Source organism: Sus scrofa, chromosome 4 (genome assembly GCF_000003025.6).
Source record: "Sus scrofa isolate TJ Tabasco breed Duroc chromosome 4, Sscrofa11.1, whole genome shotgun sequence".
Lineage (NCBI taxonomy): Eukaryota > Metazoa > Chordata > Mammalia > Artiodactyla > Suidae > Sus > Sus scrofa.
In genome coordinates this window covers 77,527,855-77,552,594 of record NC_010446.5, presented here as the reverse complement: position 1 = coordinate 77,552,594, position 24,740 = coordinate 77,527,855, and the positions used below count along the sequence as shown (strand labels likewise).

The following is a 24,740-nucleotide window of genomic DNA, read 5'->3' as shown; positions in this document are numbered from 1 at the left end:
TGTGTGGCTTTTGAGCTCATTCCTGCTCCCAGGAGGTTGGGACTCCAGGGTCATTTCATGGCTCAACCTGTCACAGGTTCTTTTAGTCCAGACTGTGGCTTCCTGGTAAAGAGGATCCCGGGGCGCCTGCCTGGGCCTCCATTTCCAGTGGAAGGACTTGCTTTGGGGACACTGGGAGTGTTGACCACAGGTAGCCCTCAGCCTCAGAGCAGCCTGAGCTGGAGGGAGCCACCTTGCTCAGGTCATGCCCCTTCCTGGGGCAGAAGTCAATACAGGGGTACCAAGTCCCCCCTCCCCACTTGGGGACAGATCATGCCAGCATCAGAGCCCCCAGGGCCTGGCTGAGCCACGCTGGGGCTGCATGGAGCCCGGATGCTTGCTTGCTGCCTTCCTGCCAGGCAGCCAGGCTCCCTGGTGAACTCAGAGTCGCTGCCCCGGGAGCCTGCCTGCAGCCTGGAACACAGCTGCCCTCTTTAGACCTGGGGACTTCATATATGCTCGAGCCCAGCCAGTTCTCTTTGCAGCCAGCACACCCAGCGTTCTTGCAGCAAGCATCCCCCAGAGTTTGGCGAGGCTGCTCTGCAGAGGTCAGAGGGCAGGAAAGGAGTTGGGGGTGTCCTCAGGCGGCTCTGCCTTGGGGAAAGAGGAATCCAGCTGCGTCCTCCTGCTGCACAGGCTGGACCCGACCCTGTTCATTCTTTTAGGCCCCCAGGAGGTGATGCTTCTCCTTCGCTTCCAGGGCTGCCGGCGGCAGGTTACACTCTTTCTTGTATCCTATGCATTTTCCTCAACGTAGGTAACGTGGACACCTCTCGTGGTCCATTCATGAAGACCCCTCCAAGGACTTCTCAAATTGTGCTGTTTGCTTACTGATGGGCCTGGAACTTCCATGAAAGTGTATTTCAACAAAAATCCCTGCATGGGGGGCTGTCGGGAATATGCCTACACCACAGCGACAGCAACACCTGATCGGAGCCTCATCTGCAGCCTACAACACAGCTCACGGCAATGCTGGATCCTTAACCCACTGAGCGAGGCCATGGAAGGAACCTGCGTCCTCATGGATCCTAGTCGAATTCGTTTCTGCTATGCCATGATGGGAACTGCCTTTGTAATACAGAAGTACATGTTCTAATTAACATTAAGTGACTGTATCTACCAAAGAAAAGATCTTCAGAAAATTAAATTTCATCAGAGAATTGAAACCATGATCTTGTTGATAGGCTGCCTTCCCCTGCACGTTCCCTGCAGTTGTCACTGGCCTGGTAAGTGGAAAGAAAGTTGACAGCTTAGCAGGGAGGGGAGTGGACGCAGAACTGTCCCTGGATCCCTATGCCATCCCCCCCTCAGTTTATCACCATCCAGATGCAAGGTAGTTAGTGTGTCACCGGTGTACCAGCCAAAGCTCTCTAGTACAATTAAGAACTGAAGTTTTAAGGAAAGTCTTAGCTGGTGAACAGAAGTGTCTGCAGTTTGGAAAAATATTAGACAAGTTGGATAGACTTATTGAATGAAATTTCTTTCTTTTTTTTTCTTTTAGGGCCGCACCTGCAGCATATGGAATTTCCCAGGCTAGGGGTTGAATTTGGAGCTGTAGCTGCCAGCCTACACCACACACAGCTCCTGGCAATGCCGGATCCCTGATGCACTGAGCAAGGCCAGGGCTTGAACCCACATCCTCATGGATACTAGTCAGACCTGTTTCTGTTGTACTGCAAGGGGAAGCCCCTGAATTTTTTTTTTTTTAATTATCGATGTGCCAATTTCTACTGTACAGCAGAGTGACCCATTTCAATGCTTTCTTACAAGATCTGTATATGTATATTTTTTAATTCTAAGAGTTTCCCCTGTGTCACTTATTTGCAAGTTTTTCTGGATAGCATGTTTTGTTTCCTGGCCTCCAGGGCAATAACGCAAGGGAATTGCAGTCTGGACGAGTGATTAGGATCAAGAGCTGGTCTGGATCTGAACTCTGCTTACCGCTTGGGACCTTCAGCCAATGCCCCATACTCTCTGTGCCTCCACATCCTCCTTTAAAGACAGGGAGGTAAGAACAGCACCCAGCTGAGAATCATGCGAGCTGATACAGGTCCACGTGGCAAGTCACACACATTCTGTACGTGTAAATTTCCTACCAGGCTGACTTTTCTGGTAATAATGTCCCCCTAAGCCAACCCACTTTCCTTCAGGCTGTCCTGGGCAGTGACATGACAACATCCATCTTGGTTTCACTCATCAAACACATAGGACTTCTTGACCATTTTTTAAAATATGAGCTAGTTTTGAATCAAGTCAAACTTCAGGGAAAACATATTTCACAGGATTCGTTGATTTAGTTTCCCTCGGCACCTGCAACCCTCCCAGCAGGCTTTCTCAGTGAAGCCACTGAGAAGAGGGCTCGTTTCTCAGAGTCCACCCTTCTCATGCAGTGTGGCCTTGGGCCTGCCTCGCTCTTTGATTCTCAGGTCTGGACCACATCAGGAAGATGCAGGCGTCTGAGGGGAGCCTGCCTAGGGAGCCCAGCGGCAGAAGGCTTCCACATCACAGCAAAGAGGGAGAAAACCCCACGTTGCTGAGAGATGCTGCATTCTGAGTTGGAAATTACCACACCTGGTCACGGCTATTATGCCATCTTTTCCAGTTCTCACTATTATAGTCTAAGTACCTAAATGACCACCTCCATGAATTATGAATATTACTTCTGTGTTTCTCACATAGGGCCATCAAAGAAAGCACATGAATGATAACAGCATTTGGTCCTTTATTAAAGTTCTGCGACCTTTGGGTTCCAGACACTCGGGCCATGCATAAATTACCTGCAAGCTAAGCTGTCAGAGGCAGCCTTGCTGGGAACGAGGCTGGGCAAGGGTAACAATGGAGAAACAGATAATAATGAAGGGCAGATGTGTGTCCGTCTCTGGGTAGATACATTACAGGCAGCACATAAACCGTCTGATTCAAGGGCCAGCAGAGGCCCCCACTACTAGGTGCAGCGACTGAAAAGCTTGAGACTCCCCTTGGGTTGAAACATCTTTGAAATACTTTAAATGACAGGGATTTCCTGGGAAAGCTCACAGCTGACTCAGGAGCATTCTTTGATATAGTAATTTGATTTTTTTTCCTATTTTTGGGACTGTACCTCTGACATAGGGAAGTTTCTGGCCTAGGGGTAGAGTTGGAGCCACATATGTGGCCTACACCGCAGCTTGAGGCAACACCAGACACTACCCCACAGAATGAGGCCAGGGATGGAACCCGCATCCTCATGGGCACTACTTAGGGTTGCTAACCCACTGAGCCACAACCGGTTATTGATTGATTCATTTATTAATTGAGCACCTGTTGGGTGCTTGATATTCAAAATACTGTGATGAAGGAGTTCCCATCCTGGCTCAGTGGTTAACGAATCCGACTAGGAACCATGAGGTTGCGGGTTCAATCCCTGGCCTTGCTCAGTGGGTTAAGGATCCGGCATTGCCATGAGCCGTGGTGTAGATCGCAGACAAGACTCTGATCTGGCATTGCTGTGGCTGTGGTGTAGGCCGGTGGCTACAGCTCCAATTAGATCCCTAGCCTGGGAACCTCCATATGCCATTGGAGCAGCCCAAGAAATGGCAAAAAGACAAAAAAAAAAAAAAATACCGTGACGAAGGCTACACTGCTGAGTCAGCCCCCATCTAGCAGGGAACACACATCTAGGACGTGTGTGCACCTTTTTTTTTTGGCTGCACCCACAGCATGTGGAAGTTCCTAGGCCAGTGATCAAACCCGAGCCACAGCAGCAACCAAGCCACAGCAGTGACAATGCCAGATCCTTAACCTGCTGAGCCAACAGGGAACTCCCAAAGTTGGATTTATTTAGATTGGCTTTCATTAGTTGCTGTCGGCAACACTTTCACCTTTGTAAAAATATCTTCCCATATGAGAACCACATGTCTAAAAAACTAGAGGTGTTCCCGTTGTGACTCAGCGGGTTACGAACCTGACTAGTATTTATGAGGTTGAGGGTTTGACCCCTTGCCTCGCTCAGTGGGTTAAGGATCCTGAGTTGCTGTGAGCTGTGGTGTAGGTTGCAGACACAGCTTGGATCTGGCGTTGCTGTTGCTGTGGTACAGGCCAGCAGCTGTAGCTCTGATTGGACTCCTAGCCTGGAAACTTCCATATGCTGCAGGTATGGCCATAAAAAGCAAAACAAACAACCAAACAAACAAAAAATAGAAATAAAATGATATGATTCTAGTTGAAATAATACTGTGAAAAAAAATCATAGGATAAACACTAAAACCTGTCTACAATTACTCCCCCTAATATAGAATTCATTGTCCCTCACTCTCACTCATAAAACATATGGCAAAATTTTTTAAACCTTGAAGTTAAACATTAGAGACCAGAGAAATGAGTAGTTGACAATTTGTTTATACATATTTATTTTCCTCTATGCTGTACATATGCTGAGTAAAACGGTACCAAGAAATACTACTATATCACACATTTTTATTTATCTAACAAATATTAATTAAAGGCCTATTACAGGAGTGATTCTGGCTTGATATGCTAGTCCCTGTCCTTGGAAGGCAGGCAGGCAGTAAACACACACACACACACACACACACACACACACACACACACACAAAATAGACTGTAAGAGCAGGTGGTGCTATGGAGGCCCGCAGAATAGCATAAGCAGAGAGACAGGGTACAGGAAAGGTTCCTTTAGAGAGTGTACAATGAAAGCTTCTTGCAGAATGTGATACCGGAGCCAAATCTGAATCAAATGAGAAGAATTGGGGAAGAGCGTTATATGGAGAGAAAATACCAAGGGAAATGCCAAGAGAGATGCTGAGCCTGGGCGTCTGAGGAATGGCAAGCAAGGTCCAACTCAAATACGGCATTTGATGTAGGGCAAAGCAGTGGATTTGGTGCTGAGATGGAACACATTGACGACAGGCACTGTCTGCCTCTCTGCTTCCAGGACTCTATACGCATCCTTATCATCTGACCTTCGGTGCAGGACTTAAACACTCAGCATTTGCACCTAACAAGAAGCAGCTGACTTTCTCAGCCTTTCCCTCTAACGAGGAGAAAGACAGTCCCAACAGCAAGGGTGCCTGGCCCATACCATACAAACAACTCCTCAAATTCCGTCATCATCCACTGAAAATGCTGGCCCCTGAAGACAAATTCGTGAAGTCAGCATCCAACAACAGTGACTCCTCCTCAGTGATGGAATAGATCAGGTATAGTCGACTCACAACCAGGAAGCTGGCCGTTCCTCCTGAAGAACTGTTTGCTCTTTGGGGCTAAAGATTTCTCTCCGCTTTGGTGGATATGGCAGCGGAGAGCAGGTCGGCCTTGGTGAGGAGAAGCGTGTGCTGTCAAACCTGTGAATAGCTCCCATCCTTGTCACCATGGATACTTTTGTCATGAAGAGGCGCTGTGGGGCTGGGGAAGGATGCTCACGGAATCCACAGAGTGGTTGTCCGCCTGAGTACCGAGACCTCTGGGCTGTGGGTGCTCTGGGATGAGACTTCACAGGAGGTGATGAGTAGGCAGCTTCCTAGAACAGCACATGTGGTCCCCGCCTGCAGGGTTTATGTGCTTTTAAACCTCCCTTGAGAGTGGGCTGGATCTAGTGACTTGCTTCCAGGAAATGAAATGTGGCTAAAGTGGTGAAGTGCCACTTGTGAGGGGAGGTTATGAGACTGTGGCTGGTCCCTGCAGCACATGTGCCTTGACGGGAGGGTGACCGACCCATCAGCAAGGAAGGGTGGGCTCCGGCCGGTAGCCCTGAGGGCCCAAGACTCTCAGATTCAGAAACCGAGTCCTGCCCACAACCAGGGGAGGGAGGCCAGAGGTGGACCCTGTCCCAGGAGAGCTGTCACTTGAGACAGCAGCCCCACACCTGGACGGCAGCCTCGCCGGGCTTCAAAGCAGGGGCCAGCTGAGCTGTGACCAGAATGTTGTTTTAAGCCACTCTTTTGAGGGGTAATTTGTGAGACTGTGGCATTGTCACTGGTCCCTGAAGGATGTACATAAATAATACAGACACAAACCCAATTTTGAGAGGTCCATCCACATGCTTCTTTCCCAGACATCCTTGCCATAGTCCCCCAATCCTATCCTTTCTGTATCTCTTACCATCCATTCAGCCGATCCATTAGCTACTGCTCCTGAGTTAACGTAGTTGAATCCTCCGGGTCATCCGTAGGGTCGGAGAAGGTGGACCCATTTTCTTTCAAATACCATGAAAGATGGCTGAGAAATCAGAGTTAGGATTAAACATTGCTGTAATTTTCTAAGCGCCTACCATTCGTCTGTGCTAGATGTGATGAGAGGCAAACAAAGTCATTTTCACCTTTAAGAAGCATACACTCAGGAAGGTCAGAACCCTTATTCTCTGCTGCTGCAGAGACGGGCAAGGTTTTGACATCTTTATCAAGTCATCTGCTTTCTGAGACAGATGGATTAATGTCACTAAGGGGTGATTGCTAGTAGGTTACTTCATCTAGTCCCGTATTTTGGGATGTGGCCGCAGGAAAAGACTCCTCACATCTTTATGGTCTCCTTAGGGCTCTGCCCTCATTTCGAGGGTCAAACTGCCAAATGTCTCTTGGAACTTTCCCCAAGAAATTCTTCATCATAAATTTAACAAATCCAAAATAACCCCTGATCTCTGTCTCCCACATACCACTTCCTTCACCTTCTAGTCCTTTCTGGACAAAATGTTTATTCCCCCCTTTCCCTATCATTGGTAAGAGGCACACCATCCTCTTAGTTCTCTGGAATAGAAATGTCAAAACTGCGCTCTCCCCAAGGAACTCCGCACGCTTTCACATCTCATTCCTTTGTTCACGTTCTTTTGGAGGGGCTGTGCTTATCCTCATCCTCATTTCATCCTTCAGGGACTGGCGACAAGGCCACCTCCTCCGTGGAGCCTCCCCTGATTTCCCCCAATTGGCAAGCACAGTTCTTACCGAATCCCACCAGACTTTGCCTTAGCACCACTTCCTCTTCATTAGGGTCCTTTATCCTTGGCTGCGTTTCCCGGAGGAACGTGCCTCCCTTGGAAGCAGCCATAAGAGGTGTCCTCGGGTCACAGAAGCCTAAAAAACTTTGCCTGCCTACCTCTCTTTGCCCCGGAGCCTCAGACGTACATTTCACTGAGGATTCTGAGCGCACCTGCAATGAAGAAACATATTCAGCCTCCACTCACGTGCTGTACCATTTTGCATTTGTCAGCCCTTACCTTGCCCCACGCAGTAGCTGCTTCCTCGCCATCCTATTTCTCCGTATCCTGTACCTCATCCTCTGCCTAATGGTTCCTCGGTGAAGGTTGGAAGGGCTGTGCGTTCTTCCACACTCCCAGACAGACGAATCTCAGACAACGTTTGGGTGATATTTTCTTCCTGCCAACTCTGGTAGCATTTTAACCAGGCCCTGCGCAAGCAAAGCGAGTAAAAGATTAAACTACCACCAGAGGGAGCTGACTGAGAAATTAGCACTGCTTGGGGCCACTAGCAGTGAGAGCGGCGAGGAAGATGGATAAACCGCACCACAAGATTTTAAATGGAACAATTATAAAATCTTGGATGAAAGAAGACATAAACATTTCAAGATTCACTATCCAAACCAAATATGAGAGCGCTCCATATACTGGGTACAGTGTTGGTGAGTCTGGTGAGTCAGCAGCCCTCACATTCGCCGCGTAGACAGTGGATTCATCCGCCAACTCTGGGTAAAGCCCCATTGGCCCTGACATAGCTGGTAGGTGCCCAGATCACGGAGGTACCATATTCCAAGACTTTACTCCTTTGAGAGTCTGTGAGCTATTCACCTGCCTTCGAATACAGTGACCAGGAAATATCTTCTCACTGACATCTTGAATTAGTGTGGGACATTTGTTACAATTGATGAACCGGTATTGATAAATTATTATTATCCGAAATCTATCGTTTTCATTAAGGTTCACTCTTTGTCTGCTTTTCTCCCCCTGAGATTTGATCAATAAACTCACCGACTGCGTTCCTCTGATTTTCATTTCCTTCTGTGAGTCTCCCAGAAGTACGATGCCCAGAAATCAGAAAGTGCTGTCATCTGTTGAGTGTCATCAAAAGCATCTCATTTTGAAACAGTAATAACCAAGCAGCTCTAAGATGCTTTATTCCAAAAAGATGAACACAGATAAATGGTGCAACTTACTTTATTACAGGAAATGTCTTCCAGGGACATCTGTGCAAACAAAGCAGCATTATGCATACACTTCTGCCCTGACTCAAGGCTGTCAGTCCCTTCATTGCCCATTCCTCAATCTTAATGATGCTCTTGGCACACAGGGTTCCAGTGTGAAGACAAATTTCAAACCATTTGTGTTTATTATCTTTCTAAGCTGTAAAATCAAGCAGATACCAGAGTAGTATTTGAGAAGAAAAACATTCCCCTCTACCCTTTCTAGGTTTTTTTTTCTTCTTCTTCTTCTGCTTTTTGGGGCTGCACCTGCAGCCTATGGAGGTTCCCAGGATAGGGGTCAAATCGGAGCTGTAGCCACCAGCCTACGCCACAGCCATAGCAAATGCAGGATCCGAGCCACATCCTCGACCTACACCATGGCTCATGGCAGTACCGGATCCTTAACCCACTGAGCAAGGCCAAAGATTGAACCTGCAACCTCATGGTTCCTAATTGGATTCATTTCCACTGTGCCACAATGGGAACTCCCCCTTTCTAGGTTCTTCTGGCTGGTCTAAGAATTAAACGGATGTGAGACAGATTTAGAGGAGAAAATCAAATGTAATTACCTAATTCTGGGCTCCATAGGCATATGAGGCTCCTGGACAGGTTGGGCAACTGAGGCTTATATGGGCTCCGGGTTTTGGGGGGAGACTTCAGTGGGGAGGAGGGTGATTCCCATGGAGATGGAAAAGCATGGTTTGGGAAACAGATATTTGCTGGGCTCTGCAGGGACAATGGGATATAGAGGGGACTTTGGTCTCCAGGCCCAGTCTGGTTCCCCCATCACAGCTGGCCTGTATTCTTGTAGATTTCCAGTGATAATGCTCTCCCTGGACCAGTCCCTTTATCTGAATCCTTAGGAAGTTAAAGGGCAGGTGAAATGAAAGACTTGCTCTTGCCTTATGTAGGATTTCCAGTACAATACTGAAGGTGAGTGGTGAGAGGGGACAGCCTTGCTTCCTTGCTGCTTTGTCCTTAGGGGAAATCGTGGAGCTTCTTATCATTAACTGTGATGTCACCTGGAGGGTTTTCTGGGTTTTGTTGTTGTTGGGTTGGTTGTTTGTTTTTTGTTGTTGTTGTTGTTGTTGCTGCTATTTCTTGGGCCACTCCCGCGGCATATGGAGGTTCCCAGGCTAGGGGTTGAATCGGAGCTGCAGCCACCGGCCTACGCCAGAGCCACAGCAACGCGGGATCCGACCCGTGCCTGCAACCCACACCACAGCTCACGGCAACGCCGGATCGTTAACCCGCTGAGCAAGGGCAGGGACCGAACCCGCAACCTCATGGTTCCTAGTCGGATTCGTTAACCACTGCGCCACGACGGGAACTCCTGTTTTTTTGTGTTTTTTTGGTAAATGTTCCTTATGGACTTGATGAAGTTCGCCACCATTCCTGCTGAGAGTATTATCATGCATTCATGCTGGATTTGGTCAGGTACTTTTGCTGCATCTGCTGATAGGATATGCAATTTTTCTTCATGACTTTGTCGATGTGATAGTTTACATTAATTGGTTTTCAAATGTTGCATCAAGCATGCATAGCTGGATAAATCCCACTTGGTCATGGTGTACACCTCTTTTACACTGTTGGATTCTGGTTGGTAATATTTTGTTGAGGAGTTTGCATCCATGTTCATAAGCGATACTGGTCTGTCATTTCTTTTCTTGTAATGTCAGATTCCCTGGCTCTGGTTTTAGGGTAAAGCTGTTCTCGCAGGATGAGTTCTGAAGTGTTTTCTTTGTTTCTACTTTCTGGCAGAGGTTGTAGGGAAGTGGTATCATTTCTTTCTGTTGTGTTTTCTGTTTTCAACTTCGTTGATTTTTGGCTCTAATTTTTTAATTTTTTTTCTCTTTTTAGGGCCACAACCTCGGCATATGGAGGTTCCCAGGCTAGGGGTTGAATCAGAGCTGTAGCTGCCAGCCTACACCACAGCCACAGCAACATAGGATCCTAGCCACATCTGCGACCTACCCCACTCACAGCAATGCCGGATCCTTAACCCACTGAGCAAGGCCAGGGAGTGAACCTGCAACCTCATGGATGCTAGTCGGGCTCATTACCACTGAGCCACATCAGGAACTCCAGGCTCTGATTTTTATTATTTTTGTTGATACTGCTTACTTTGGATTTGATATGTTTTTCTCCTCCTTTCTTCAAGTGAAAGTTTAGATTATTGACCTTAGATATTTTTTATTTGAAATGCTATGCATGTCCCTCTAAGCACTGCTTTCACTGCATACTACAGATTTTGATAAGCTGTATTTTCATTTTCATTTAGCTTAAAATATTTCAAAATTTATCTTGAGACTTCTTCTTTGCCCCATGTGTTACTTAATCTCCAAATATTTGGGGGTTTTCCAGAAATTTGTTATTAATTTCTAGTATAGTCCCGTTGTGGTCTAAGAGAAGATTTTATATTTCTGTTTTTGTTTTGTTTTTCTGTTTCTAACTTGTTAAGGTATGTCTTATGGCTTCAAATGTTTTCTATTTGGGGGACTATACCATGTGACTTGAGAAGAATGTCTATTCTCTTATTGTTGGATGTAGGTGCTAATTAGGTGTAGGTGATCAGTGGGGCTGTTTGGTTCAACTATGTCCTTCCTGATCTTTGGCCTGATGGTTCATCTGTCAATTACTGACAGAGGGGTATTGAAGTCTCCAACTACAATGGTGGGTTAGTCTATTTCTCATTGTGTTTCTATCAGTCTTTTTTTCACTCATGAAACTGCAAGGAAGCCAAAATTATGTAGGTGCTGGTAAAAAGAGAATTGAGGGGGTACAGAAAAGCATTTTAACTCTGGCCCCTTAGCAGTTTCCTCCACTGGCTACCTCAAGTCTCTTTCTCAGTATCACAGGCCCACTCCCCCAGGAACGCTTCATAAAGGACCAAAGATGCACTTTACTGCGGTTTTTGCCAGCTCTTGTGAAAGAGAAATGTATTGTAAGGAGGCAGGATGGAATCCCATGCTTAATTCGCTGGCTCTCCCAAAGGAAGGTGGAGGAAGGAGAAGGGAATCAGAGGGAACTAATATTGAGTTTATTTCACTTGGTCCTCAAAGATGAGGTGGCCAAGCGAGATCCCTTAACAGAGAAAGTCTTGGAGAGGCCCGGCCTCCTCCACCAGCCTTGGCAACACCGGGTAGTTTTCTTTAGGGGAGAATCAGAGGCGGTTTGTCTTTGTTAACGTCATGGCATATATATTTTTAAAATGCCTAAAGTATCTCAGATGGTTGGCCGTTATGTGTGCCTAACAATCTTGCAAACTTGTGACCACCAGAGCAACAGAAAAAGGGGGATCTGCATTTTAAAATTGTGTGCCAAAAGCATATGAATGTAACTTAAATTTTTAAATTACATGAACCCACTGGGGATAATGGTGTTAAAACTGGAATGGAAGCCTCAATGGCATTAGTCGCCTTTAAAAATAGACCAGTAACACCCACATTTTGCTTTTCTTTCTTTAATTCTTAACAGGAGAGCTTTTCATTAATTCAAACGGAGTGAGGTCACCCTACTGGAATGAAAAAAGTTATTCCTTCATCAGCTAATGCAGTTCTCGGTTCCCGGCTGCTGTGCGTGGGGTGGGCGGTGGGGGCGGCAGCCCGGCCCGCGGAGCACGGTTGCGGCTGCGCCAGCACGGAGCTTCCAGGCGCGCGGGCAGGACCCGGGGAGGCGCTAGCTGCCGCCTGGGAGAGCACCCACGGAGCCGACAGGCAGCCGGCTGGCGCCGCAGGCTCCCCCGCAGCAGCCCCCTCTCCCGACCGCTCTTGAAGAGACAGACTCGGTCCCTGGACCCGCCAGGTGAGGCAGAGCTTGCTGTAGGGCTCGCTGTTACCAGGGGGGCACAGGACCTACCGGGCCAAGGCGGGACTCGCTGGGATGACCCGCGCCTCCCGGGGACGCGGTGGGGGCTAAAGCAGGAGAAGTGGGCTTGTATTTTTCCTGTAAAGGTGAGGAGTCTTCTCTCTAGCACTTGGTTTGATGTACCCAACAGGTCCAAATACGCTTCCAACAGGTTGTAGAGAGCAGTCACGTGGGGCAGGTTGGGAGCGGCGCCCGCCCTCCCCGCCTCCCTCCGCTCGGAAGCGCACTTCTCCCAGAGTTACACGTCGACGAGCCTAACCTGAGCTTTCCATTCCGCTCTGCAGCGCCGGCGTCCGGGAAGGCCGGAGACGGGCTCGGAGCCTGGCAGCGAGCGCCCCGGCGCGGGTCCGGTGCCCGGGAGCGCAGAACCCGGCAGGGTGGCGGCCGGAGAGACCGATCGCCCGCTCCCCGCCCTCGCCGGGATGCACAACGCGTCGTCCTGGGGGCCGGGGCGCTTGAACACATCGTGCCCCGGGCTCGAGCTTCGCTGCCCCAACGAGTCCGTGCCGCCGCCGCCGCCGCTGCCGCCGCCGCTCGCCGTGGCAGTGCCGGTCGTGTACGGGGTGATTTGCGCCGTGGGACTGGCGGGCAACTCGGCGGTGCTGTACGTGCTGCTGCGGGCGCCCCGCATGAAGACGGTCACCAACCTGTTTATCCTCAACCTGGCCGTGGCCGACGAGCTCTTCACGCTCGTGCTGCCCATCAACATAGCCGACTTCCTGCTGCGGCGGTGGCCCTTCGGGGAGCTCATGTGCAAGCTCATCGTCGCCATTGACCAGTACAACACCTTCTCCAGCCTCTACTTCCTCACGGTCATGAGCGCCGACCGCTACCTGGTAGTGCTGGCCACCGCAGAGTCGCGCCGGGTGGCGGGCCGCACGTACGGCGCGGCGCGCGCAGTGAGCCTGGCGGTGTGGGGGTTCGTGACACTGGTGGTGCTGCCCTTTGCCGTCTTCGCGCGCCTCGACGACGAGCAGGGACGGCGCCAGTGCGTGCTGGTCTTCCCTCAGCCCGAGGCCTTCTGGTGGCGCGCGAGTCGCCTCTACACGCTGGTGCTTGGCTTCGCCATCCCGGTGTCCACGATCTGCGTCCTCTACACCACGCTGCTGTGCCGGCTGCGCGCCATCCGCCTTGACAGCCACGCCAAGGTCCTGGACCGCGCCAAGAAGCGGGTGACGATCCTGGTGGCGGCGATCCTGGCCGCGTGCCTCCTCTGCTGGACGCCCTACCACTTGAGCACCGTGGTGGTGCTCACCACCGACCTCCCGCAGACGCCGCTCGTCATCGCCGTCTCCTACTTCATCACCAGCCTGAGCTACGCCAACAGCTGCCTCAACCCCTTCCTCTACGCCTTCCTGGACGACAGCTTCCGCAGGAGCCTCCGCCAGCTCATGACATGCCGCGCCGCGGCCTGAGCCTGCGCTGCCCCGGCGCTCAGGGTGGTCCCGGATCCAGAGCCCCCCTCCCCCAACTTGCTGGCGATGCAGATTCTCTGGCCTCCCCCCGCCCCCAGGCCCACTGACTCGGTAGCTGTGGCTGCGCCGGCGTTTTGAATTTGCCGAGCTCTCCTGGCGAAGTGGGAGCACGACCGTGAGCATCCTTGAAGCTGAGAGCGCACAGACTGCTCCCTAAAGTCAGAGGGCACCGAGGAGACACCCCCCAACTCACACCCCCAGCTTGACATAGGAGGGGAGGAAGGGGAGAAGAAGGGCAGTACTGTTAAGCCGCTCCCCTGGCTCTCCGGAGGATGCCGCGGGCGCCCGGCGTCGGCTAGGCGCTCGCCTCTTCACTTGGCTCCTCGGGTTCCCCGCAGCGTCCGTCTGTGCTTCTGCTCTAACGGGCGAGCAGCCTGGCCCGGGGCCCTACAGCTCCTCTCCGTGCGCTCTCGCCGCGGGAGGACGGGGTCAAGGCGCGTGCGGTCGCTCTCCCCCCGCTGGGGGACAGAGCAACTCGGGTGACCAGCGTGCGTGCGTGTGTGTGTGTGTGTGTGTGTGTGTGTGTGTGTGCGCGCGCGCGCGCGCGCTGGTGGGTCTATCCGAGACCAGGGGTTGGGGTGAAGGAGGACGGAAACTGGCTGTGATGCCTCCCCAGCAGTGATAACAATGGTGATTAACCCCCCTTCCGGTTCCAGCCCCTTCTTTCTTTGCCGTTTCACCTTCCCACCCCAGTAGTCATTTCGGGGACCCGCCGCCGGCTCTGAGATGCCTGGAGCGGGAGTCCCCGGCCGCGGTTGCGGCGCCCCCTGGCGGAGCCAGCTGTCAGCGCGGAGCATCCTAAGCAGCGCAGGGCGTGCAGGTGAGCGCCCCGCTGTACCGCTTAGTTACCAGGCATCTCTTCTCTCTACGGAGAGTTTCAGCAACCCTGGCCACGCCCCTCTGTCCCCGTCGACCTCTAGTACATCTGGAGCAGTTCGTTGCAATTCTTTGTGTAAGTATTGTTTTTCAAGATTGAGAATTTTATGTAAATATGTGTCCTAATCTCACACGTTTTTGTGAGGCGCTAAGGAGATGAGAAGGAGGTGTGAAGTCTCCATCCCCTTCTCCTCACATTCTTCATCCTCTTGGCCTCAGGGGCATCCAGAGAGCTGAACTGACCCACGCCCTTGTATTTCTCTCTCCTGGATTATTTGTACTTTATTCCTTCGTCCCAGACGCTGACTGATATGTCTGGTCCAGTCTGATGAGGGAAACCAGACAGCACCCTAGCTTTATTTTATTTCCATTTACCGAGACAAAAGTGGATCAGGAGAGAGGAGTGGCATTGGGTTTGCCCAGCTGCAGGTTACACTTGAGACATGAGCTCAGAGCCTTAACCTGGCTGTGGTCACTACTGCCAGGGTTTTAAAAGATTTTTTTTTTCTTTTGGGATAAATTCCTATGGTTTGTTTGCTTGTTTCCTATGGTCAGTGTTATGTGTGGTACAAAGCAGGAGTGATGCTGGCAGGATTTGTTTACTTAGTTTGAGGGGCACTAATCATGTTCTTGCTTTCTTAGCTTACAAATACTTCTTAACAAAGTAAAGGAAAAGGAAAAACTCTCCCTTGGGTGGGGAAAATAAACTCGTTCCCTGATTTTTGTACATAAGAATTGGTTTTTTTGCTCTCAAAGTTATTAGGAACGGTGGGATAATTCATAACTATCAGTTCAGAACATGTAAATTTGGAAACCTACCTTGGGTGACAAATCGTAGTCAAATTTTCCAAATATGCTCTTCCATCTTCGACGCGTTTGAGTGATGTACACGATGGCACTTGAACAGTCCTCTGCTTGTGGGCTTTAGAGACCTCTTGGAATTCATTTTAGTATCTTGCAAGTTTCTAGGAAACCTTCTAGTGATTTTCTTCATGACACACAAAATTACTTTGTGAATCCTCAGTAACTTTTCAAAATTAAAGTCTTAACCTTAGAGTAACTGCCACATTCTCTAAGGTGATGGATGTAGAAGAAGTGGACACTGGCCACAGACAGCCAAGCATCACCATCTGGATTTGAAACCTCATCTGTCTTCATAAACCAGGTCATGTGCCTTGACATCCTCTGGACACCGACTGGGGAGAGCCATGCGCTCCATCTGTCTGCCGCATCAGCCCTACCTCCTGGCTGTCTCCGAACCTACCCAGGAGACTGCTGGAAAACTTAGGACTGACAGGGCTATGTTGTCCACAGCAAGGCATGGATTAGCCCCTAACCCTAGCATGCTGTGTGTCACAAAACAGGCGCTAGCCCTTCAGTTTCATGCTAGCTTTCTAAATCGCTGGATGAGCTGTGGTAGCATTATTTCTAGGTTGCTGCCTTCATATGAGCATGCGCAAGTCCAGATTGTAAGTTTCAGACCTCCTTCTCGTGACTTAGGTATGACACGCCAAAGTAGGATTTACTTACATCGTTGCCTTGCAAAGCTTCTACCTCCATGTTGAATTTTTGCAGTCTTTCTGTAATCTGTGTTGTTTGGTTACACCACTTCTGATATTTAGAAATGTCCATTTGGTTTTACTTAGCTTGGTAGTTATGTAATGTGTGTGCTTCTGTCCTTGCACAGAAGCTCTGATGAAAATAAAAGCTGAAACATCCTCTGTGAAGACTGTATATTCTGTTTCCTGAGAGCATGGGATCCATAATTCAATCACCTTACTATTTATGCATCATTAACTTTTAAAATACTTTCCTTCAGGAAAAAGTTAACTAGGCGTTCCCACCATGGCATAATGGGATCAGTGGCATCTCTGCAATGATGGGACAGAGATTAGATCCCCTGCCCAGCACAGCAGTTAAGGATTCAGTGTTATTGCAGCTGTGGCTTGGATCTGATCCCTGGTCTGGGAACTCCGTATGCTGTGGGGTGGCCAAAAAATAAAATAAAATGAAAGTTATCTAATGGATCAGGAATGAATAAATAGAAGTATTTGATAGGATAAATATCAAATAAATAGAAGTATTTGATAAGATAAGGTTAACAATCCCCCCTCCTTTTTTGGGGGGCTGGTTGTGAAAATGATGTAAAACTGCCGATTGACACAAAAACCCTAAAACAGAAAAAGGATTATAAGCTATTATCATCATCATTTTAAAAATATTTGAGCACCTTGTGTGGACAGTAAGAAGGGCAAAGAGATTGCTTAAGGTGTCAGCACTTAGCTATCCCAGAGGTCCTAGTTAAAAGGGAATTTTCCACACACTTCCTAAAGAAATTGCATCCTGGGTTTATCACTACCATCTGTTATCATAGTTAACATTATAATGTACCTTTAAGCACGTTTGTTTAAAATGCAACTGATTTTATTTTATTTTCTAGGGCCGCACCCAAGGCGTGTGGAGTTTCCCAGGCTAGGGGTCTAATTGGAGCTGTAGCCACCGGCCACAGCCAGAGCCACAGCAACGCGGGATTGGAGCTGCATCTGCAACCTACACCACAGCTCACGGCAACGCTGGATCGTTAACCCACTGAGCAAGGCCAGGGATTGTACCCTCAACCTCATGGTTCCTAGTCAGATTCATTAACCCCTGAGCCACGACAGAAAGTCCAAAATGCAACTGATTTTAAATGTACAAAACATCTTCGGTAATGAGATTCCAGGTGATTTTTGTTTCCAGTTGAAAGGAAGTTTGCAGTCACCTAACTTTCTGTTGAATTTTTTTGGAATAATATGAAGATTCATAACTCATTTAGTTTTGTGAACTTTCAGTTAAAATTTTTAAGCCCGAAGCATGTTTACCGTTTATGTTTGAAGTGGTTTGATTTTTATTAAAGTGATTCATATGCATGATTTAAACTGGAAAACCCCAATTATACTAGCAGACCTAAGCTGCTGTTCCTGCCCAGTCCTCCCAGCTCCGAGTCCTGCTCAGAACTCCTTGGGTTGTTTATTCTGGGATTTCCCTTCTTATTGCTAAATTATAGGTTTGCATCTCAACCTTTCAATTCATTCATTTTAGGCATTATGATTATGAGATTTTTGGGGGCAGTTGGCACTTTTGAAGGCTAGTTTTGTTCAGGGGGCCTCTCCCCTCATTCTGTTTTCAGACTTTGTCTCCCTAGTTTGCTTTTTTTTTTTTTTTTTTTTTTTTTTTTTGGCCTTTTTAGGGCTGCTCCTGTGGCACATGGAGGTTCCCAGGCTAGGGGTTGAATTGGAGTTACAGCTGGCGGCCTACACCACAGCCACAGAAACGCCAGATCTGAGTCCCGTCCGTGACCTACACCACAGCTCATGGCAACGCCGGATCCTTAAGCCACTGATTGCGGCCTTTTACTTTTTTCTTTTTTTTTTTTTTTCCATTTCTCTATATTGGTTCCCACGCTCGGTTCCTATCTTCTCCTGCCTGGTTCCTTGTGTCCAGCACTGACTTGACTGGTTTCTCCAGAGCACAAGCTTCCTCTTCCCATGGGGCTGGGGGAGGGATGGGGGGGAGTCACTCGGCTGTCGGGGTCACAGCTCACCCAGCTCCCCAGCCCAGGGCCTTTCAGGGCTTGAGGCCAGTCAGATGGATGGAGCTGGCCTGTCCCCATGGGCACTTCTCCGGCCTGCTGCCCAAAACTCTTGCTTCTGCTCCCCATCCTTTCACAGCTACTGAGGTCTCTCACCTCCACTGTCTCTTATCCAGCTCTCTTTGTCCACTTAAAAATTACTTCCTATTGTCACAACAGGGGCTTAGGAGAATATAACAATAGAAGAATGTATAAATGCCATCATTTAAAGCTGGAAGAGGAGGTCCTCTGTGGCTCAGCAAGTCAAGAACCCAACATAGGGTCGGTGAGGATGCAGGTTCAATCCCTGGCCTCGCTCAGTGGGTTAAGGATCCAGCGTTGCTGTGAGCTGTGGTGTAGGTCGAAGACACAGCTTGGATCCCACATTGCTGTGGCTGTGGTGTAGGCCAGAAGCTGCAGCTCCCATTTGATCCCTAGCTTGGGACCCTCCATATGCCGAGGGTGTGGCTGTAAAAAAATAAATAAAAACCAAAATAAAACTGGAGGAGATGTGTGTATACAGATGTCTTGTATATGCTTGCATATGTATGCATACATAGTCATGTTTTTGTAGAACAGGCGTGTCGAAATTTTTATAAACCTTCTTATTCAGAATTCAGAAATCAGCTACTTGGAGCAAGTTTTGTAGATGTGTCAGCAAGATGTCACTGAACATCTGGGACTGGGATGACACATCCATGCAAGCTGAGATCCTAGGTTTCTCTGACAACAAGCATTCTGGTGTTGGAGATACCTACATGCAGGCTGTGGAGACAGCAGAGGGCACTTGAAGTGGGGCGCGTTGGCTGTGGGCGGCAGTATTCAGACACCGCCAGGCTGCCTTCCGGACCCATCAGATCAGGTTGGGGGGGTGGGGGTGGGGGTGTCCTGGCAACAGCATTTCTAAAGCTCCTGACAGGGACCCAGAATGAGGCATGTGGTCACGTCCCTGTGGAGAACAAATAAGGCCACTGAGCTGTGTGGCCTCATGGAGATGAAAGCTGACCTGCTCCCATGATTCTATTTTCTCACCTCTCATGACAGAAATAATTGATTTGCTCTTTTTTTTTTTTTTTTTTTTTGTCTTTTTAGGGCTGCACCTGTGGCATATGGATGTTCCCAGGCTGGGAGTTGAATTAGAGTTGTAGCCCGGCCTACGCCACAGCCACAGCAATGGGATCCCAGCCGTGTTTATGACCTACATCACAGCTCATGGCAATGCCAATCCTTAACCCACCCAGCCCGGCCAGGGATCGAACCTGAGTCCTCATGGATACTAGTCCAGGTTTGTCCTCATGGATACTAGTCCAGGTTTGTCCTCATGGATACTAGTCAGGTTTGCTACCGCTGGGCCACAACCAGAACTCCAATTTGGGCCTGCTTTTAATTGATCTAATTCAGAAGCTTTGATTTTTCTCTTGTCTGATCATTGTTTGTTCTCTTCTATAATAATTTATGAGAATCATTTGAGTAGCTATTATAGTGTCTAAAATATCAAAGTATGGATTAATTAGGTTCCCAGAGCAGAGGGATCTCTTGAGAGTAGAGCTTTAAAAAAAAATCATATAAGAATTATTTATTTGGCTTGCTGATAGGCTTCCAAGCTCTATTTTTGCCCCACCATTAGTATAATAAATATTCCTCAAAATAAACATGTTCTTTGTGATAATAGTTTATGAATTTTATTTGTTATTCTCCCTGGGAGGTACCGCACTGATAGAATAAACCTACTTGTTGAAAGCATTTGTAGAGTGGACTTGCATTTGTAGAGGATGATTTCTGAAGCGATCACCAGGCTTTGAGTGGCAGCAGTACTAGCTTTTTTTTTTTTAAATCAGAAAACTTCAAGAAAAGAATATTGATTTTTTTTTTTTTACTTCCTGGTTTCCTATTGTTCTATAGGTTTCCTAATTATAATTTTTAAAGATATACCATTCTTTTTTTTTTTTTTTGGTCTTCTTTTATCTTTTCAGGGCCTCTCCCACGGCATATTGAAGTTCCCTGGCAAGAGGTCAAATTGGAGCTGCAGCTGTGGGCCTAGACCATGGCCACAGCAATGCCAGATCCTTAGCCTACTGAGCGGGACCAGGGATCAAACCCGAATCCTCATGGATACTAGTCAGGTTCATTACCGCTGAGCCACAACAGGAACTCCTAATGGTATATTATTCTATAGAGAGTGAAAATGCAACAGCCTTTGCCATTTCTCTATTGCTAATTTTTTTTGGTTTTTTTGGCCACACTTCAGCATATGGAAGTTGTTTCTGGACCAAATATTGCATCCTGAGTCACAGCTGTGACCTACACCACATCTGCAACAATGCCAGGTTCTTAACTGATGGTGCCACAGCGGGAACTCCTTCTTGCTATTCTTATTTTAAGGAACTTGTATTACTACGACAGGCATTTTCATCTTCACCTATGTATGTCTTCTCTTTTCCATCATTTCCTTAGGGTGTGGCTAGGCGTGGAATTATTCACTGACCTTCTCGCATCTAAGCCTCTAAGCTCTGCCCCTCCCCTCCTCCAAGGGTGGAGTGGAGGAGTGGCTCCAGTGAAAGAAACTTGTGGCACTTGCTCTGATTCCTGCCTCCTGCCTTCCCATGGGCTATTCCCTGGTCTGTTCCCTTCTCTTCTGAATTATCAACATCTACCTTCTGCTCAGAACGTTTATGGCTTCCAATCATTCTAATCTCTTCTACAATCTCTTCTGCCCTCAAATCTTTTTTGCAGACGAATGCCCACCAATAAGTGTAGAAGAAATGATAGCACCAGAAAAATCACCATTTTACAGTTAATATATCAACCACTTGTTAATAATTGATTCAGGGCTCATCAATGGATCCCACAGTCATTAGATGAAAGATTTATGGGAACAAGGATACCAGCAGGTACTCGATTGATATTTTTAATGGACGGGTAAATGGCTGAATATCTTTAAGTCTAGGCATTTAGGATTTAGGCAGATTTACTGCATGTTTTGACATCCATACCAGTTTTCATACCAAATGTTTAGAGATTTGTTACATTTTCTTTTTGAAATTTTGAGTTCTGAAAATAGTTTAAATTCAGAGTAACGAAGTCTGTTTTTGAGGAAAGCCACCAGAGGGAGCACTGAGATAATATTTGTAAGAAAAGAAATCACCACCAAGTCAGTTGCATCTTTTATGTAAGTAATTTCATCAGGTTTCTTTCAGAACAGAAATTTTTCTTATGAATGTGACATTGTCTAATATAGCAAAACAAAAATTACAAAGTTCAACCTACAAAATTAAAAATATTTATAGTCATAGATTTATTCTTAAAACAGATATCCACAATTAAGATAACTGGCCTGAAACAATTCAAGTAATTATGTTAATCTTCTGTATTGTTTAGAATTTGATAATATGTTTGGATAAAATTGTTAGGAAATTAAAATTTTAACTCTATACTTATGGCCACATGATTGAAACATCTGGGTTTTTATTTAACAATAGCTTTACTTGGAGTTCCTGTTGTGGCCCAGGTGAAACAAATCTGACTAGTATCCATGAGGACGCAAGTTTGATCCCTGGCCTTGCTTTGTGGGTTAAGGATCCAGCATTGCCATGAGCTGTGGTATAGGTTGCAGACGTGGCTCAGATCCTCTGTTGCAGTGGCTGTGTTATAAGCCAGCAGCTGCAGCTCTGATTCGACCCGTAGTCTGGGAACCTCCATATTCCACGGGTGCGACCCTAAAAAGACTGAAAAAAAATAGCTTTACTTGGATGTCATTTTTATGTTATCTCAAACATTTGCAGTTTTCCAAAAACAATCAATTTAAACAATCAATTTAAACAATCAATTTAATTTTGCTATATGGATGTTGATAAACCTGGATAATTAACAATAAGGGAGATTAGCTTATTAATAATTAATAAAAGATAACTGAGTAACATTGGCTTCTAATAACTCTTTCTATGGATGGCAATTTTTCTCATCAGTCTGGAGGTTGGCAGTTCAGAGTTGATGCAATGGTTCCATAAATACCAAGAATGTCCAGCATCACTCCAATTTGTGCTATTGTCTTGCCAATTTGTTGTCACAAAGTGACTGCCCCAACTCCAGCTCCTTTTCTGCATTCCCTTCTGGAAGAAAGAAAGGAGAGAGAGGAAGAGATCACGCCTTTCCGGAGAAAGCAAACAGTTTCCCTGGAGCTCCCCCAGTGGATCTGTGCTTACACACATATCACTGACATTGCATATGGTTCACTCTCGGTGTTGTGTGTTCTGTGGGTTTGACAGGTATATAATGACGCATATCCACAGTTACAGAATCATACTGAGGAGCTTCATTGCCCCTCCCCCATATCCCCATTGCTCCACCCAGCCATCCCTCCCTCCCCCAACCGCTGGCAACCACTGCTCTTTCTACTGTCTCCATAGTTTTGCCTTTTTAGAATGTCACAGACGTAAAACCATATAGTGTATGATACTTTAATACTGGCTTCTTTTTGTTCATTATGTGCATTTAAATTTCCTCTATGACTTTTTATGGCTTTTTATTTCTGTTTCGTGCTGAACAACATCCCATTGCCCGGATGTACCACAGTTTGTCTATCCCTTCACCTATGGAAGGACGTCTTGGTTGCTTCCAGGACTGAGCAAGTATGAATAAAGCTGCAATAAATATCTGTGTGCAGGCTTTCCTATGAGTATGTTTTCAACACATTTAGGTAAATACTAAGGCACACGATTACTGGATCATATGGTAAGTGTAAGTTTAGTTGTGTAAGAAACAGCCAAACTGTCTTCTAAAGTGATGGTACTATTTTGCGTTCCCATCAGCAGGGACTGAGTTCCTGTTGCTTCACAGCCTTAACCAACATTTGCTGTTGTCAGTATTTTGGATTTTAGCCATACTAGTAAGTGTGTGATATCTTGTTGTTGTTTTAATTTGCAATTCCTTATGTGCTTATTTGGCATCTGTATCTATCTTTGGCAAAGTGTCTTTTGCCTGTTTTTTATACGGCTGTTCATTTTTCTGTTGTTGCGTTTTGAGTCATTTGAATATTTTGTATAACAGTCTTTTATCAAGTACGTCTTTGCAAATATTTTCTCCCAGTCTTTGGATTGTATTCTCATTCTCTTGACAGTGTATTTTGCAGAGGAGAATGAAATTTGACTTATCAATTATTTCTTTAATGGGGCATACCTTTGGCACTGTATCTAAAAAGTTATCACAAACTCAATGTCATTTAGATTTTCTCTTATGTTATTTGCTAGGAGTTTTATAGTTTTGCATTTAACATTTAGATCTATGATCCATTTTGCATTATTTATCTATTTTTCTATCTAGAGTTAATTGACGTATTACATAAGTTTAAGATACAAATGCGTTGATTTGACACACTTATAAGTTGTGATATGGTTACCACTGCAGCATTAGTTAACACCTTCATCATGTCACATAGTTATAATTTCCTTTTTGTGGTGGGAACAATTAAAATCTAGTCTCTTAGCAACTTTGAAGTTTATAATCCAGTATTGCTGTCTATAATCTCTATGCTCTGCATTTGACCTCCAGGACTTATTTTCTACTGATTTCAAGTTTTACCCTAAAACAACATCTTCCCAATTCCTAGCCCTCCTCCCAGCCCCTAGTAATTTCCATTTATTCTCTATTTCTGTATATATAATCCTGTCATTTGGCAAAAAAACCCACTTTTATTTCTTTTTTCTCAATCGGTATACCTTTTAATTCATCATTCTTGAATTATTGCATCAGCTAGGACTTCCAGTAAAATGAAGAAAAGGAGTGGTGAGAAGGGACATCCTTGCATTGTTACTGATCTTATTGGAAAAGCTTCTAGATTTTCACCATTAAATATGTTAGCGTGAGTCTTCTGGAGATATTCTTTATCAAGTTTAGAAAGTCTCCTTCTATTTCTTATTTGCTGAGATGAACACTTTTTAAACAGGCATTACTGCTCCCAGTGTCAGGAGAATGATGATTTAGGCAGGTGTGAAGAACAACACAAAAGCTGTCTTAGAAGTTTGTTTGGGAGTTCCCGTCGTGGCTTGGTCGTTAGCGAATCCGACTGGGAACCATGAGGTTGCAGGTTCGATCACTGGCCTTGCTCAGTGGGTTAAGGATCTGGTGTTGCCGTGAGCTGTGTTGTAGGTTGCAGATGAGGCTCAGATCCCACGTTGCTGTGGCTCTGGTGTAGGCATGTGGCTACAGCTCCAATTAGACCCCTAGCCTGGGAACCTCCATATGCTGTGGGAGTGGCCCTAGAAAAGGCAAAAAGACCAAAAAAAAAAAAGAAGTTTGTTTTTCAAGTTATTGTTTGCCACTATGTTATGCTGTATCTTTCAGAAGGCTTTTTCTTTAACAAATTTAGGATAAGTTACTTAGGCTCTATAAGTCAGGGATTAGTAATAAATAAAATAAAGGCAGTCATATTAAGGTCAAGAGTGTCATTCCCAGACCTGGGTGAGGGGAGCAAGAGTAGTGAAGAAAAGGAACACATGAGCAAGGTGATATTTGCCTTTTCAAGCCCAGGCCACCAAGATGGGTCTAAACACAGAAACGAAACTCAACACTCTTTAGAAGTTAGGCAGTATTTTTTTGTATGTCACTAGTAGAGTCAGTAAATTCAAATGAATCAAGTGAGAAAATCTGAATTACAAATTCTTCTCCAATTAAGCAAAGAACCAATATTT

General features: G+C 46.7%; 1 protein-coding gene across 1 annotated transcript; it reads left to right on the top strand.

Annotated features, from left to right (window-relative positions):
- Positions 11,904 to 13,595, top strand: NPBWR1 (neuropeptides B and W receptor 1). Its single transcript, XM_003355060.4, has one exon. The coding sequence runs from the start codon at positions 12,516 to 12,518 to the stop codon at positions 13,506 to 13,508; it is 993 nt and encodes a 330-aa protein (XP_003355108.1). The 5' UTR covers positions 11,904 to 12,515; the 3' UTR covers positions 13,509 to 13,595.

Coding starts and splice junctions, on each gene's coding strand:
- NPBWR1 (XM_003355060.4), top strand. CDS start 12,516: ATGCACAACGCGTCGTCCTGGGGGCCGGGGCGCTTGAACACATCGTGC.